Source organism: Lissotriton vulgaris, chromosome 1_1 (assembly GCF_964263255.1).
Source record: "Lissotriton vulgaris chromosome 1_1, aLisVul1.2, whole genome shotgun sequence".
Lineage (NCBI taxonomy): Eukaryota > Metazoa > Chordata > Amphibia > Caudata > Salamandridae > Lissotriton > Lissotriton vulgaris.
Window position 1 is genome coordinate 1,826,587,273 of NC_141685.1, and position 16,691 is coordinate 1,826,603,963.

The following is a 16,691-nucleotide window of genomic DNA, read 5'->3' on the forward strand; positions in this document are numbered from 1 at the left end:
CTTGCGTAACCGGGATGTATTGTCTGCTGGAGGGGTAGAAGAGGAGAGTATAGCAGGTCACATTGTGTAATATTTGCTAGATCTCGCCATGCTCTGGTGCTACATTGGACATTGGTAGAGGCAAGGTGCCACGGGATTGCAGGGGAACTCTGGTAGTGCTTGGGATAGGGTTCATATATCAGTCTTCAATTGTCAGATGTGGCATATGGATGGGGGTTATCCAATATGAGGTGAAGTGAGCTTGGGCGCAGCTAAAGTATAGTTCTAGGTCCGGTATTTCGAATCCGCCCTCACTGAAGGGACGCATTAAGGTGTCCCATTGGAGCCTGGCCTGTTTTCCTCCCCATATAAGTCTAACGAGTTGGCTCTTGACGGTCGAATAAAAATGTCGGCTGGGGCATAGGGAATGTTTACGAACAGATACAATAATTTGGGCAGTATTATCATTTTCATGAGTGCAACTCTGCCCACCATAGACAGTGGCAGGGATATGACTATGCCGAGGTAAGTGAGTGTGTCTTCCCACTATTTTTAGGGTATAGCCTGGTACAAATCTAGGAGTGGAGTTAGTGAGGAGGTAGATTTGAGATTTACCCCAATTAATATTGACTCCAGAGAGACGACCAAAGAGAATGAACAACCTGAGGATGGGGTTCAGGCTGACTTCCGGATTCCGTAAAATGTAATGGAAGCAATAAGGATGAAGTTGCCTAATCTGTGGCATAACATTTTAAAAAATGAATACAATTGAAGGGTTAAACAGTATTTTTTGTGATGGGGAACTGCCAAGCATGGGCACAATAAAAACTCATGAGTCATGCAATCAAATTCATCAATAAGTAGAATTAGAAATACATATTTGTGTCAGAAAAACGATATGATTTTGCACACAAAAATAATTTGTTCAGTGTGTTAAAATATTTTCCTAAATATTGTTTGCTAAAATATATTTGACCAAAAACTTGTCTTTTTTTGTAGTCTGTTATTTCGGCCAAAATATATTTTCATAAATTTCACCCTCCCTCAATATATTATAACATAATCGAACTTTGTGTACTACCTTTTAGCTTGTTTTTTTTTTTAACATATACACACACACAGATTGGTTCTCTTATATTAAGGTACAGAGCCAAAAGCTAAGAACTCAATTTAATGTTTTTTTAATCATTATTGTCGTTATTTTGCTGTTCTTAATTGCTTTTTTATTTTCTATTCATTTTAACATTTTAAAAAGACCATTACAGATTAAAATTTTTAACAATAATCACAAAATGCTCTTTACTTTTGCTTAATGAATGTGACTTTCAAACTCTGTTGTCATATTATAAATAGGTCATTTTAGCAAAAGAGGTTTAGGAAAATGTGGTTATCACATGCAAAATGCAAACACATATTTTGTTAAGTACATTTCATTGTATTTCTAATTGCCTTTAAACTTTGGGTGTTTAGGTAATGCGATGGGCTATGTGCGCATGATCAGGTCGGGTGGTCTACATTGCTGCAGTAATGCAATAAGGTAAGTGTACATGAACAATGATGATTTGTCTCTCTTTTTATCTTCAGGCTTTGTTTATTCCTTTTGATCAACAATATACCCTTCCGTGCCTCAATGAGTGCTGAGTAATTATACCATTCTCACTAAAATTCTAACTTTACTTTTGGTCAGACGGCAGTAAACCGATGGGCATTAGCCCGGCAATATGTGATATATGATAGCAGGTTTCATGATCTGGTTAGTTCTCCTTTCTCATTTTCACTTGTTGAAGGACCCAGTTCACATTGAGAAGCCAACTTGCACTGTGGCAATTAAGTATCTCAGATGCCTCACTACTTAAAAATATTTTATTGTTCACCAACACCACAAGACTTCGTTTAAATATCAGAGCTTTTAAAATGGGCATTCAAAAAATATAGACAGATCTAATAAAATGACAACATTCAAATACAAATTGTATTTACTGAATTACATTGACATTGGTAAGCACCAATATAAATTTATAGGAAACTGACACTATTAAAGAGTTTCATACTTGACAATCACGAGCAGGACAAATGTGTGCTTATTTGGGTCTGCTGTTCTGTGAATGCTGGCAGGTGAAATGGCACGCTAGGCTAAGCAAGTAGGAGTGCAAGCATTTTTTGAATATTATATATAGGCTTTCCTGTTTTCAGTTTCTATTTATGGTAAATTCTGGTGGGTTTTTTCCTCCAGTTTTTTAAATACCTTAAAAAAACAGTGGTTATCAGCGGTTACACATTTTTGCGCCATTAAAAACAACAGAAAGTGTTTTTCCAGTGTTTATGGAATTTTACTTTAATTTTAAATATTGCTTTGAATAGTGCATGTATATAGATAGCGTGTGCACAGGGTATATGAGGACCCAATACATTTTTACTGCACCAGATTGAACTACAAAGTCAAAAGCATTCTTCATTATCTGAAGATTGTAAAGATGCTTTCAGCATAACATCTAGCAAGTGGCATGGATCTCTTTCAGGGAAGCACTTCAGCTCAGGTATCGATTTTGACAGGCCATCATACAACTGTTTCATATACGTAGCTGAATTACTGCAAATGCAAATAATATCACTCCAATCTATATTGAGCTTGGTAGGAACTTTTTTCAGCAGCATTCCAAGTGACACTGCGTTCTATGTTTACCAAACGTCTGGTGTCATCTTTTTACCACTATCTCAGATGCTTGGTGACAACATTCTACATATTTCATTAAATGTTTTAAGCCTGAGGGGTTTGACAATTTACTTTCAATCAATACTTACTCGCTAGAAAAGGGGCCTGATGTATCAAAAGATTTCACCCATTCTCTGTCTGTGGGTAAATGGGATGGTACATATCTGAAAGAGACACGTTAGTGATAGATTCCTTACCTTAGAAAATCCCCAGGCTTCAGACTGGATCCTGAAACTTTTGCGTAGCAGTACCCTTGCGCGTTGGCAGGCGTCGTCTGTGGCTCCGCGTCCGTCATCAGCGTCGTGGGCGCCGTGATGACGTCGTCGGAGTACTTAGACGCCGCCTCCACGGACTGACGTCAGTTCTTTTTTCCGCGCCAGCCAGCGCAGATCTGGAAAAAGCAGTAACACTAGTCAATTTTTGACTAACTTTTTGGGATCATTTTTGATAATTTTTCGAGGTCTTGCGACTCCGATCGGTGCCGTAGGGATGCCTGGTTTGAAGCACTGCGAGGATTGGGACCGCACGATGTCGGTCACGGATCCTCACCACCTGTGCCTAACTTGTCTAGGCGTCGACCACGACGACAAGGCCTGCTCCGACTGCCGGACCCTCTCTTATAAAGCCAGGCGGGAGCGGTCCCGCAGGGGACTCGAACTCCGGCAGTCGGCCCCGCCCCGCGTGAGGTACCGGTCCCACGGAAGGTCGAGGGACAGGTCGCGGGGACAGGTCGCGGGGACGGAGCCACCACAGCTCCGGGAGTCGGCACCACTCCTCCGGTTTGAAGTCGTCGTCAGGTAAGAAGCACAAGAAGTCATCGCTCTTCTGACTCCCCCCCGACACTCGCGCGATGCGGCCGGGGGTTTGGGTGACACCGCCCACGCGGCTCCTTCGGAGTCGCGGGCGTCGCGACCCGCCCCACACCCTCCGGTCCCTGGGTGAGACGCAACGCCGGAGGAGATCGAGCGCTTCCTCATGGGCATGAGGTCCCTTTCTCCTCCGACGGGCTCCACGGTGCCTTCGGGCCCAGCGGACCTGTCTGGGGCGGGTCAGGGGATTCGGCCCGACGCCGCCGGGTGCTACGGCCCCGACGCCGCCGGCGCCTTCAGGCCCGGCGCCGCAGGGCCCCACGGTCCCGACACCGCCGGCGCCTTCGGGCGTGGCGCCGCAAGGTCAAGCGGTCCCGGCGCCGGCGGCGCCTTCGGGCCCGGTGTCGCGGGACACCACTGGATCTTCTTCGGGCTTCTTCACCGGTGAACCTTACGACCCCCCCCCGGCGTCGGTCGGTCTGGTGTCACTCCCGGCGCCGTTCTCGGGCGGCGCCGGCCCCGATGCCTCCTCTGCTCCTGTTCTGGCGCCGGAACGGCGCCTCTGGGCGCCGCTTTCGACGCCGTATGGAGATTTTCACTTCTACGAACAGGCCCCATTGATTGACAACCCTAAGTATCAGGAGATGGGTGATGAGGGGGATTGGGAGGGGTCTGAGGACCCTCTGACCAAGGAGTGTCAGTCTCAGGAGGACTGGGCAGGAGACCTTGGGGAGGCCAGTGGCCTGGACACCTCTCCAGACACTGGTTTTGTCTCCCCTCCTACCGTGGCTTCAGAGGAGGGGGCAACATATAGTGTGGTGTTGACGAGGGCTGCCAAGGCTTTGGGCCTTGAGCTCCCCGTCGCGGCCGTGAGGACTAACCTCCTCACTGAGGTCCTTAAACCGCAGTCAAGCTCGGCCGAGCCTCTGCTGCCTTTTAATGAGGCCTTGACGGACGTTCTTTTGGGCACTTGGTCCAGGCCCGCTACGGGTTCGTCTGTAGATAGGAACGTGGCCAGACGCCACCGCCCGGCCCCGGCGACCCATGTTTCCTGTCCACCCACCCCACCCCCGAGAGTCTGGTCATCCAGGCCTCCAATTCCCAGACTGCATTCCCGTCGGCTCTGCCGGACAGGGAATCCAAGAGGTATGAGAATTATGGAAAGAAACATTTCTCCTCCCTTAGTTTGGGACTGCGGTCTTCCAACACCGCATGCCTCTTGGGCCGCTACACCCACTCTCTGTGGGAGACGGTTGCGGAAGTGCTGCCAGCGTGTCCGTTGGAGGTACGGGCCAAACTCAGCGAAGCCCTTGTGGAGGGCCGAGATGCAGCCAAGTATTCTATCCGGTGTGGGCTGGATACCACCGACTCGCTAGGCAGAGCGATGGCAACGACGGTGGCGGTGAGAAGTCACGCCTGGTTGAGGTCTGCCAATTTTTCGGCAGATGTCCAAAACACTCTGATGGCCGTCACCTTTTTGGCGACAAGGCAGACCATGCGCTTGAGCGCTTTAAGGACTCCAGGGCTACGGCCAAGTCCTTGGGCCTCTCGGCCCCGCGCCAGCAAACGGGTGCCTTACGCTCCTTTCGTGGCTAAGGAAGGGGCGCCCCCACACGTGCTGCCAGCCACTCGCCGCAGACTAACATCCAGCGCGGTGGCGGCCGTGGAAATCGCTGTGGAGGCGGTTGGGGACAACGGCGAGGCCAGTCCACACCTTCCCCCGCAGCATCCGCCTCTAAACCCTCCTAGTCTGTGCTTCTCGGCCCATGTGACGCCAGTATGGGGCAGGGTTTGCCATCACCACTCTCACTGGCGCAGTCACTTCGGACAGGTGGGTGCAGCAAATCGTCCGGAGGGGCTACTCCCTCCCCTTCGAGACGACCCCTCAAGCCATGCCACCGCAACACCACCGCGTATCGGGGGATCACTTGCGGCTTCTGCAGGAGGAAGTTTCGGCCCTCTTGGCCAAGGGGGCCATTGAGCGCATTCCTGGGCCAGATGTAGGACGTGGTTGCTACTCCAACTACTTTCTGGTACCCAAGAAGGGCAAAGGGGGCCTACGCCCTATCTTGGACCTACGGAACGTCAACGGCTTCCTCCAGAAGGAGAAGTTCAAGATGCTGACTCTGGCTCAGGTCTTAGCTGCCCTGGACCCAGGAGACTGGATGGTAGCGTTGGCCTTGCAGGACGCTTATTTCCATATCCCCGTCCTGCCGGCCCACCGGCGCTACCTGCGGTTCACGGTAGGCCTCGAGCACTTTCAGTTTACCCTGCTCCCCTTCGGCCTTACAAGCGCCCCACGGGTGTTCACGAAAGTGATGGCGGTGGTTGCAGCTCATCTGTGCCGGTTAGGGGTCTCAGTCTTCCCCTACCTAGACGACTGGTTGTTGAAGGCGAGTTCGCCCCTGACAGTCGTCCACCACCTCCAGACGACGGCAGAGCTCGTGCACCAGCTGGGGTTCTCCATCAATGTGCCGAAATCACACCAGTGCCCCTCTCAGAAGCTCCTTCTCACCTGAGCTGTTCTCGACTTGGCGCAGTTTCGGGTTTACCCACCCGAGCAGCGGGTTCGGGATATACAGGCTCTGATTCCAATCTTCCAGCCTTTATCCTGAGTTTTGGTCAGGTTGACGCTGCGGCTTCTGGGGCTGATGGCTTCCTGCATCCTTCTGTTGCATCACGCCCGGTGGTGGATGCGGGCTCTGCAGTGGGACCTGAAGTTTCAGTGGGCCCAGCATCAGGGCAACCTGTCCGACCATGTCCTGATCTCGGAGGGCACTGCGAGACAGCTGCAGTGGTGGCTCACGGACCGCGATTTGGTCAGCGGCAGATCCCTATCCCTTTCCCAACCGGAGCACATAGTTGTGACGGACGCGTCCCTCCAGGGCTGGGGAGGCGACAAGGATCAGAGGCCTCTGGTCTCCGGTGGAGTCCCGGTGGAGTCCCGCTCCATATCAACCTTTTGGAGCTGCGGGCGATTCGTCTAGCACTGAAGGCATTCCTCCCCTCTGTCCGGGGGAGTGTAGTGCAGGTGTTCACGGACAACACCACCGCCATGTGGTACTGCAACAAACAGGGCGGGGTGGGGTCGTGGACCCTCTGCCAAGAGGCTCTGCGCCTCTGGCAATGGCTGGAACATCAGGGCGTGACTCTGGTGGTTCAACACCTGGCAAGTTCTCTGAACGCCAGGGCGGACAAACTCAGCCGCCGGTGCATGATGGATCACGAATGGCGTCTGAACTCGGACGTGGCGCAAGGTCTCTTTCTGCAGTGAGAAGAGCCTTGGTTAGATCTATTCGCCACCGAAGAGAACGCGCAAAGTCATCAGTTCTGCGCATTGGAATTTCCAAAGCGGCACTCGCTCGGAGACGCTTTTAGTCGCGTGTGGAGTTGCGGTCTGTTGTACGCCTTTCCGCCTATACCACTTCTGCCCAGAGTGCTGAAGAAGATCAGGCGCGACCGGGCACAAGTCATCCTTGTGGCCCCGGACTGGGCACGATGGTACTGGTATCCCGAGCTACTGAGTATGTCAGTCGATCCCCCGTTTGTCTGCTTCTTCAGGAGGACCTTCTGTCGCAGCAGCAGGGGACGGTCCTCCACCCGAACCTGTCCAGTCTCCACCTCCATGCTTGGAGATTGAGCGGCGACAGTTGAGGCCATTTGACTTGCCTCCTGAAGTTTGTAACATCATTCTGGCAGCCAGGCCTCCCTCCACAAAGTCGGTTTACGCCTGTAGGTGGAACAGATTTGTGGCCTGGTGCACAGCAAAGGCTGTGGATCCCCTCAATGCCCCTCTTTCTGAGGTTCTTCTCTTTCTTCTTTCTCTTGCCCAGCAGGGCTCCGCTCTGGGCACTATCAAGGGCTACCTTTCTGCTCTTTCAGCCTTTTTGAGGCTGCCTGATCAACCTTCTTTGTTCAAGTCCCCTATCGTTAATCGATTTCTGAAAGGCATCACACACACGTTTCCACCTGTTCCCTTTGTGATGCCTCAGTAGGACTTGAACTTGGTTCTTACGTTTCTGATGTGCGCTCCGTTCGAGCCACTCCACAACTGTCCTCTTCGCCTTCTTACTCTGAAGACTGCCTTCCTGGTAACCATCACCTCTGCCAGGAGAGTGAGTGAGCTCCAGGCTCTGTCTTGTAAACCTCCCTTCCTTTCAGTCCATCCGGACAAGGTTGTGTTGCGGACAAGGCCCTCCTTCCTACCCAAGGTAGTCACGGCCTTCCACATTAGGCAATCTATCACCCTGCCCACCTTCTTTCCGCCTCCGCATCCCTCGAGAGAGGAAGAGAGGCTCCACCGTCTGGACCCAAAACGTGCGCTCTCATCTTATTTGGATCGCCAGTGGATGACGAACTCTTTGTGGGTTACGTGGGCGCTAAGAAGGGGAAAGCGGTGCACAAGCGGACCATCTCGCGGTGGATCATCTTGTGTATCCAGGCGTGTTACTTCTTGGCTAAGAAGGAACCTCCTGTGGGGCTGAGGGCTCATTCCACTCGAGCCACAGTGACTACAACTGCCTTGGGCCGAGGTGTGCCCTTGCAGGACATTTGCCAGGCGGCTATGTGGGCCTCGCTGCACACGTTTGCACTACATTATTGCCTGGACAGTCAAGTCCGGAGGGATGGCTTCTTTGGCCGTTCCGCCCTCCAGGACTTTCTGGTTTGATTATTGGTTCGCAGACACCCCACCACGGGATTGGTATTGCTAGGGTATCTATTCTAAGGTAAGGAATCTATCCCTAACGTGTCTCTTTCAGATGCACAAGTTACTACTTGTGTAACGATATATCTGTAAGAGACATTAGTTAGTGATGATTCCTTACCGACCCACCCATCCTCCCCGTTCTGCGAACCGATATCTAGGGTTAAGGTCATTCCCCTTTCAGGGCCCTAGTTTCATGGCACCAGTGTTGGTTTTTGGCATAGCTCTGCGTTTCTGGCACGGAAAAACTGTGTCTAAGAACTGATGTCAGCACGCGGAGGTGGCGTCTAAGTACTCCGACGTCATCACGGCGCCCACGACGTCATCACGGAGCCGCAGACGACGCCTGCCGAAGAGCAAGGGTACTGCTACGCAAAAGTTTCCGGATCCAGTCTGACGCCTGGGGATATTCTAAGGTAAGGAATCTATCACCAACTAATGTCTCTTACAGATATATCGTTACACAAGTAGTAACTTGTGCATTAGGAAAGATTCTTATGAAACTGACCATTTTACCTATGGGTGAAATAAAATGTAGCAAAATTTCATATATGATTTTGATATTTGCCAATTCTCTACAGTTTATAAAATAACGAAATAAGACCTAAAACATGCATCTAAAAACTGCATCTTTAGACCAAAGACCACAAAACTGAAAAAAGCAGAAGGAATAAGATACAATGTTTTTGTGACATGCCTATACAATAAAACTTAAGCAGAATATTGTTAGCCCAGTCTTTCTTGATGCTACATTGTAGAACAAGGTTACATTGTATGAGCCCCTTCAGGAAGAAATAAAAATGACTCTTTCGCTCATCTTTTCCTTTCTTTGAATGGCACTTAGTTTGTGATTGCAAAGGTGTTTTTTCAGTGTTTCTATGTTTACACTGAGGATGGCTTTTTTCCTTTTTTTGGGGGGTTTCATCAATTATTATAGGTTGAACCTAAAACCAGGTAGCCTAATTATATATCTTAATCCTTATCAAGTCCCATGCTGACCCGAAAAACTGAGCTGTTTTCAGAACAGTTGAAAAAAAAACCTTTGATCTCCAGGTTTTCATTCAGTAGAAGAACAACAATGCCTTGCTGATCCTAAAAATGAACTCCTTTCAGAAGCAAAAGTGGTGTCATGTCCGAATTGCCTGTGAGGCAAACGGATCAATCTGTTTAGATCCACTTAGGTCAGAATCTCTGAATGACACTCTCATACGAACCTATGTGACCTATAATCCTTTATAGTACCTTTACTACCTGAGTGCTGTGTTACTATATTTTAATTTAGCCTTGCATTTGATAATATCAATAAAGGAGCACTGACTAGAACATGAAACCTGCTGCTATATACCGGAGACCGATGGGTTGATGTTTTCAGTCTGTGGAGCCTGGTGTGCAGTTTATATCTGAAAGAAAAAGGTTAGTATTAGATTCCTTACCTTAGAATATCCCCAGGCGTCAGACTGGATCCGCAAAATTTTGCGTAGCAGTACCCCTGCGTGTCGGTATGCGTTGCCTGCGGCTCCGCGTCCGTCGTCGGCGTCGTTGGCACCGGGATGATGTCGTCGAAGTACTTAGACGCCGCCCTCGCACGCTGACGTCAATTCTTCTTTTTTCCGCGCCGGCAAGCGCAGGTCCGGAGAAAGTGGTACCCTTTATTCAATTTTTGACTAAACTTTTTGGATCTTTTTGATCTGTTTTTCGAGTCGAACGACTCAGACGGTGCCGGTAGAGATGCCCGGGTTCAAACCCTGCATCGACTGCAGCCGACTGATGTTGGTTACCGACCCCTATCGCCGGTGTCTTCATTGCCTGGGGCCCGACCACGATGACAAGTCGTGCCCCGACTACCGGGCCATGATGTCGAAGGCTAGGCGGGAGCGGTCACGCAAGCGCCTCGAGCTCCGGCAGTCGGCCCGCGCAGTTCATAGTCAAGGTCCAGAAGGAGGTCGAGGGACCGGTCGCGGGGCCAGAGTCATCATAGCTCCGGGAGTAGACAGCATTCCTCGGGCTCCAAGTCCTCAGGTAAGAGGCACAAGAAGTCGAAGAGGCGACATCGCTCTTCTGACTCCCCTGACGCTCGCGTGACGCGGCCGGAGGTTCGGGTGACACCATCCATGCGGCTCCGCCGGAGCCGCAGGCGTCGCGACCTGCTCCATACCCGTCGTTCCCTGGGCAGAACGCAACGCTGAAGGAGATCGAGGCCTTCCTCATGGCCATGAGGTCGCTCGCTCCTCTGTCGGGTTCCGCGGCGCCTTCTAACCCAGAGGCCCCAAGTGGGTCACCAAGCGGGATGGGTGCTTCGGCCCCGGCGCAGTCGGGTGCTTTGGCCCCGGCACCGTCAGTGACTTCGGTCCCGGCGCCGCAGGGCCCCGCCGGATACGGGTCGTCGCCGGTCGACCTTACGACCTCGCCGGCGCCGGCTCCCAGTGTGTCGCCCCCGACGCCGTCCCAGGACGACGACGTCCCCGGTCCTACCCTCGATTCGGGTCCGGCGCCGGAGCGACGCTGCCGTATTCGACGCCGCTAGGAGATTTTTACTTCTATGACCCGGCCCCACCCTTTGTCCCTGAGTATCAGGAGATGGGTGGCGAGGAGGGTTGGGAGGGGTCTGAGGACCCTCTGGCATGTGAGTGTCAGCCTTATCAGGACTGGGCAGGTAAGCTTGGGGATGCCAGTGGTCTGGACACTTCGCCAGACCCCTGTTTTGTCTCCCCCACTACTGTGGCTATGGAGGAGGGGGCTGCCTATAGTGTGGTGTTGACCCTGGCGGCCAAGGCCTTATCCCTTGAACTCCCCGTTGCGGCCGTGAGGACTAACCTCCTCACTGAGGTCCTTAAACCGCAGGCAAGCTCCTCGGAGCCTCTGCTGCCGTTTAATGAGGCCTTATCTGACGTTCTTCTGGGGACCTGGTCCAGGCCCGCTACTGTTCCGCTTGTAGATAGGAACGTGGCCAGACGCCACCGCCCAGCTCCGGGCAAACCTTGCTTCCTGTCCATCCACCCCACCCCAGAGAGCCTGGTCATCCAGGCCTCTAACTCCCAGACCGCATTCCCGACGGCTCCCCCCGATCGGGAATCCAAGAGGTACGAACAGTATGGCAAGAAGATGTTCTCCTCACTGAGTTTGGGGCTGCTGTCAGTTAACACCGCGTGCCTCTTGGGCCGTTATACCCACTCTCTGTGGGACATGGTCGCGGCCGTGCTGCCACAATGTCCGGAGGAGACCCGGACTAAACTTGCCAAGGCCTTGCGGAGGGTCGAGATGCGGCACAGTATTCTATCCGGTGTGGACTGGATACAACGGACTCCCTAGGTAAAGCGATAGCAACGACGGTGGCGATTCGTCTCCACGCCTGGCTGAGGTCCGCCAACTTTTCGGCTGATGTCCAAAACACCCTTATGGACATGCCCTTTGATGGCCGTCGCCTCTTTGGCGACAAGGCAGACAGTGCGCTTGAGCGCTTTAAGGACTCCAGGGCTACGGCCAAGTCCTTGGGCCTGTCGGCCCGCGCCAGCAACCTGCTGCCTTTCGCTCCTTTCATGGCCAAGGAAGTGGCGCCCCTACACGTCCTGCCAGCCACGGACCGCAGACTAACATCCCGCGCTTGCGGACGTGGTGACCGCCGTGGCGGTGCCCGGGGACAACGGCGAGGCCAGTCCACATCCACCCCCGCAGCATCCGCCTCAAAGTCTTCCTAGTCTGAGCTTTCAGGCCCACATGACGCCAGTGGGGGGCAGGGTTCGCCATCACCACCTTCAATGGCGCAACATCACTTCGGATAGGTGGGTGCTGCAAATTGTCCAGAAGAGACTATTCCCTCCCCTTCGAGGCGACCCCTCCAGCCATGCCACCGCAGTACCACCGCGTGTCGGGGATCACTCAAATCTTCTGCGAGAGGAAATTACGGCCCTCTTGGCCAAGGGGGCCATCGAGCACGTTCCTGGGCCAGAAGTAGGGTGTGGTTGTTACTCCCACTACTTTCGGGTTCCCAAGAAGGGCAAAGGGGGCCTATGCCAGACAGCCGCCAGGGCGGCGTCTAAGTACTCCGACATCATCCCGGTGGCGACGACGGACGCGGAGCCGCAGACGACACCTACGACACGCAGGGTTATGCTACGCAAAATTTTCCGGATCCAGTCTGACGCCTGGGGATAATCTAAGGTAAGGAATCTAATACTAACTACTGTTTCTTACAGATATATTGTTACCGAAGGTAAGTAACTTGTGCGACACGCTGCCACTGGAAATCTTGGAGTAGTTGCCCACAGCCATGACTCATAACTGTAGTTCTGAATGTGTAAGATAGTTTCAAACCTTTGGCATAGTACAACAAAGTGTCCCACTTACGCCCAGTAACAAAATATCTGATAGAGACTACTAGCCGCAGATTCCTTATTGTAGAATTATCCCCAGGCGTAAGACAGGATCCGGGAAAAAAAAATTGCCACAGCATCTCTGCGCCGAGGGGCAGTACCATGTGACTCTACCCTGACGTTGTCCGCGGGCGTGACGTCAGCAAGGTCACATAAGCCCCACCCCGCCGACATCAGTTTTTTCTCTTTTCCGTGTGCAACGCGGATCCGGATTGTGTCCTGGCCTGTTTTCAGTCCTCCTTTTCACGCTTTTCTTTTAGGAACAGTTTGCGAATACCTTCGGGCTTCAAGACGTGTACTGATTGTGCACGCCAGATGTCGGCGACGGACCCTCACCAGCACTATTACTCTACAGACCGCGAAGCTTGTGAGCACCTCAAACCGAAGTCTTGGCGGGAGCGCCGGATGAAATTGCTGTTGGTCTGCTTGTCCAGGTTGTTGTTGTCCAAGCGTCCGTCCCCTACCTCGGAAGCCAGGAACCGCTGATTCCGTCTGCGGCATCGCCCTGCGCCATGGCCCCAAGGGCGTCGCTTGCCAGCTGGTATGTCCTGTAGCTTGTCTCCGAGGCCTTATCCTCGTTCGGCGGAGGGCGGGTGTTCCCCTCGGGACGTGCATCACCTCCAGTCGCCACCCTACCTGCTGTTTCCCGGCATCGGGGCAACTAGTGCCCAAATGAAAGCCTACTCTGCAGCTCTGCAGGCTTCTTTGGCCCCTCCTCCTGAGACGCCTGAGGATCACTCACCTCGCGTGGGGCCTTCCGCGGAGTCGCCGGCGGCTTCGTTCCTGGAGCCTACGGGTTCGGCTTCAGGTTGTAGGGGAGTGGTGTTGTCGGGGCGCGGTCCTGCGGGGCTCCCCTCTTCGACCCTTGGCCTCCCTGCTTCGCCGCAATCCCTTTGAGGCTCCCTATGGTGCAGCAGGAGGTTGCCAGGACTCATGGCTTGTCCCCGAGCTCCCCTCGGCCCTCTGAGCAGGCGGCTGCCTCGCCAGGGGCTGAGCCAGCGCCGAAGGCTTTCCTCCCTAGCCATAGCGGTGCCGCGGGTGGAGGCCGGGGCCTGGGGTGCTTTGCTGAGTCGCTCTCCGCCCTCTACGCGGGCGGCTGCCCCTTGTGAGGTCGAGCCGGCGCCTTTCCAGCGCTGTTCCTTAGCCGAACCAGCTCCGACGCCGCCCCATTCTCCTAGGGAGCATGTGGTGGTTGAGGTCGACTCGGCTCAGCTAATGTCCACTTCGGCGCAGATTAACGTTGATCCGGTGCCTGTGGCAGACTCGGGTCCTTGATTCTTCTCCGGAGGTTCCTTCCTCTCCGGAAGGTTGTCATCTCCTGGTCCATACCTCTCCAGAGACAGGACGCTGCATTGTTGCTTTTTCACCAGCATCTTCCAGGGAGGGCTCCTCGCCGTCCCCGCAGCCTCAATCCTCAGACCCTTTTTTCCGCAGCTCGCGGTTGGATCCTCCACCAGCTTCTTCGCCTTCCCCGGGGTCCCTCAGGTTCCCCACTAGTCCGTGGATCCCCCACCATTCAGGGGCTGGCTGCTTCCCCCTCTAGCTGGACGTGGGGACGAACGGCTCAGTTTGCAGCTGTCGCCCACGGAGGAGTTGCTTTCTCCCCGGTGGCGCCCTAAGGAGGCCAGTGTTGCCTTTGTTCGGGCTATTTCCACGGCCGCTGTCACCCCATTCCCTATGGATATTCTCTTGGAAGTTCTCCACCAGGGCTCTGGTGGACGGGAGCTGTTACTTCCTTTCGAAGCGTCGCTTCACAACTCTCTTTTGGGGATTGGGGGTGTCCTGCCAAGGGTGATCCAGTGCCTCAGCCGTTCTGCATCGCCACCGCCCTGCTCCGCACGACCCAGTCTGCCTTTCCTTCCACCCTTCTACTCAGGGATCTCTTCTGCGGATTGCTTTTCCGTCCTTGCCTGTGGTGGTGTTTCATTCGTCTCGGCAGGCTCGGTGATTGGATTCATGGGGGCGTAACATCTTCACTTCAGTCTGTGGTTCCTACCGCAGGTCTTATGTTCTTGTTCTCTGATGCAGGATTTTTTTCCTAAGAGTGGTTCCCATGTTTTCTTTGGGATGTGTCATTCCCTAAGTGGGTTACTTGCAACGATTGTATAGCTCTGTCCTATTCTGGGAGGGCGAGGACTCCATTTTGCGGGTTCCTCGCCTTTCCTGGCGTCGCTGTATACCGCTGATGCGGTTTCTTTGATCTTGTCTGGGCGTACCTTGCGCTGCTCCAGGTTCTGTCATTCTCAGTATCTGCTGCATCTCTGGACCAGCTTTGGCATACTGTCTGCGGCGTTGTGCTGTGGTGTTTCCGCCCTTTGTTGTTCGGCATTTCGGCCTTTTCCTCTGTCTGGTGTTTCAGTGGGGATAGGATTCCTAGTATTTTCCTGTGTTCTGGCTGACTGCTTTAGTCCGTCCTATGTATTTCTCCTCTTCTCTTCTGGTTGGTCCCACTTCTTTTCGTGGGTCAGTTTATGTCCGGCACGGTCTCCTTTTAGGGGTAGTTCTGGATTTCCTTGGCCTTTGCCTTCGTCTGGGCGCTCGGTTTCATGCTACTTGCCAGCTGCCGGCTGCGCCCGCCTGCTCTTTCTGGTCCATGGCCGGGGGCCTTGGCATGGGCCCTTTTGCTCCTGCCTCTTGTTGTGCTGGAGCCTTGGGAGACTACGTCTTTCTTCTCATACCTGCCTTTCTTGCGCTACTTTATTCTTAGTTTTAATTCAGTGAATTTCTAGTTTTTTTTTTTTAAAGTAAAGTAATATTTTGTTATCAAGAGTAACGCCAGACACCTGCAGGTCAGGCCCTGCTTTCAACCTCTGCAGGCAGCCAACCCCATGCTGTGCGGCCATCCTCCCCGAGCACTATTAGACCCTGGTGACCCCATCCTGAGGCCACCTATAATTGAAAAGGGGAGGGGGCCATGATGCCCCTTCCCCAAGCCTTCTCAGGACCCAGGATCTCCATTCCCCCGGGACTTTATTATAGGTGGGGGCCCTGGAAGGAGCCCCAGAGACCCCTGGCGTCCAAGCGACTCCTTTCATAGGTCGGGAGCCAGCATCGCAGGAGTGCCGGCACAGAAAAAAAAGTCTTCTCCCAGCGGGCAGGAACAGTTTTAAATCTTCACCTGACCAGAGGCAGGCTTGCATGTTTGCTCCCATTTGGCAGGACACTGAGCCAGCCTTGGGGGGTGGGGTCCCAAGGGTCTTTAAGGGCCCCTCCCCATTTTATCAATGGATCACTGCAAAAATTGTTGATTTGGGGCTTTTAGTATTTTTTTTGCCTGGTGTACGTCTCCCTTTTATTATTATTTTTTTCTGGGAAGGATACTATGTTTCTGAGTCCTGTAGTGGCTGACATCAATGTTTTTCTCATTTTATTGACAGCCGATCAGAGTAGTTGATCCTATGGGAGTCTGACTCCCGAGGGAGGGAATTGGCCCAAGGCGGAAAAAAGATTCCTGGGCAATACTAAACACTCAATCAGTCAATCAATCAGGAGTTTGTTAAAGCGCGACTACTCACCCGTAAGGGTCTCAAGGCGCTAGGGGTGGGGGAGGAGGGGGTTGTGGGGGTGCAGGTTCCATTCCATCAAGGAGGGGGTCTGTCGAAGAGCCAGGTTTTGAGGTTTCTTGCGAAGATGGGGAGCGATGTTGTCTGTCTGAGGTGGAGCGGAAGGGCGTTCCATGCTTTGGCCGCGAGGAAGGAGAAGGAGCGGCCTCCCGATCTGGTCTTTCTGGTGCGGGGGACCACGGCGTAGGAAAGCTGGGCTGATCGTAGGGTCCTTTGGGGTGCGTGGAATTTGAGTCGGCTGTTCAGGTATGCTGGTCCGGTGCCGTGGAGGGCCTTGTGTGCGTGGGTGAGCATCTTAAAGGTGATTCTCGCCTCGACGGGGAGCCAGTGGAGTGTGCACAGGTGCTGGGAGATGTGGCAGTTGTAGGAGAGTAGGGTCTGCAATCCTATGATCACCCAGATTATTTGCTTTTGTTTCACTGGTTTACGACTTTCTCTGGCTGTGGGCCTGCTAATCAGACTCACAGCCTAGCTGTTCTCTCACTAAATTCCAACGTGTACCTTAGGTGCATTTACCAATTGGTACTGGGCCACCTTATCAGACCCTGTAAC

General features: G+C 53.1%; 1 protein-coding gene across 1 annotated transcript in view; it reads left to right on the top strand.

Moving 5' to 3' along the window:
* WASHC4 (WASH complex subunit 4) overlaps window positions 1–16,691 on the top strand; it is a 975,954-nt gene that overhangs the window by 594,165 nt on the left and 365,098 nt on the right. Inside the window, exon 27 of the mRNA XM_086919270.1 lies at window positions 1,450–1,516. Coding sequence (XP_086775396.1) covers window positions 1,450–1,516 — 67 coding nt within the window. The remainder of the gene's footprint in view (window positions 1–1,449; window positions 1,517–16,691) is intronic.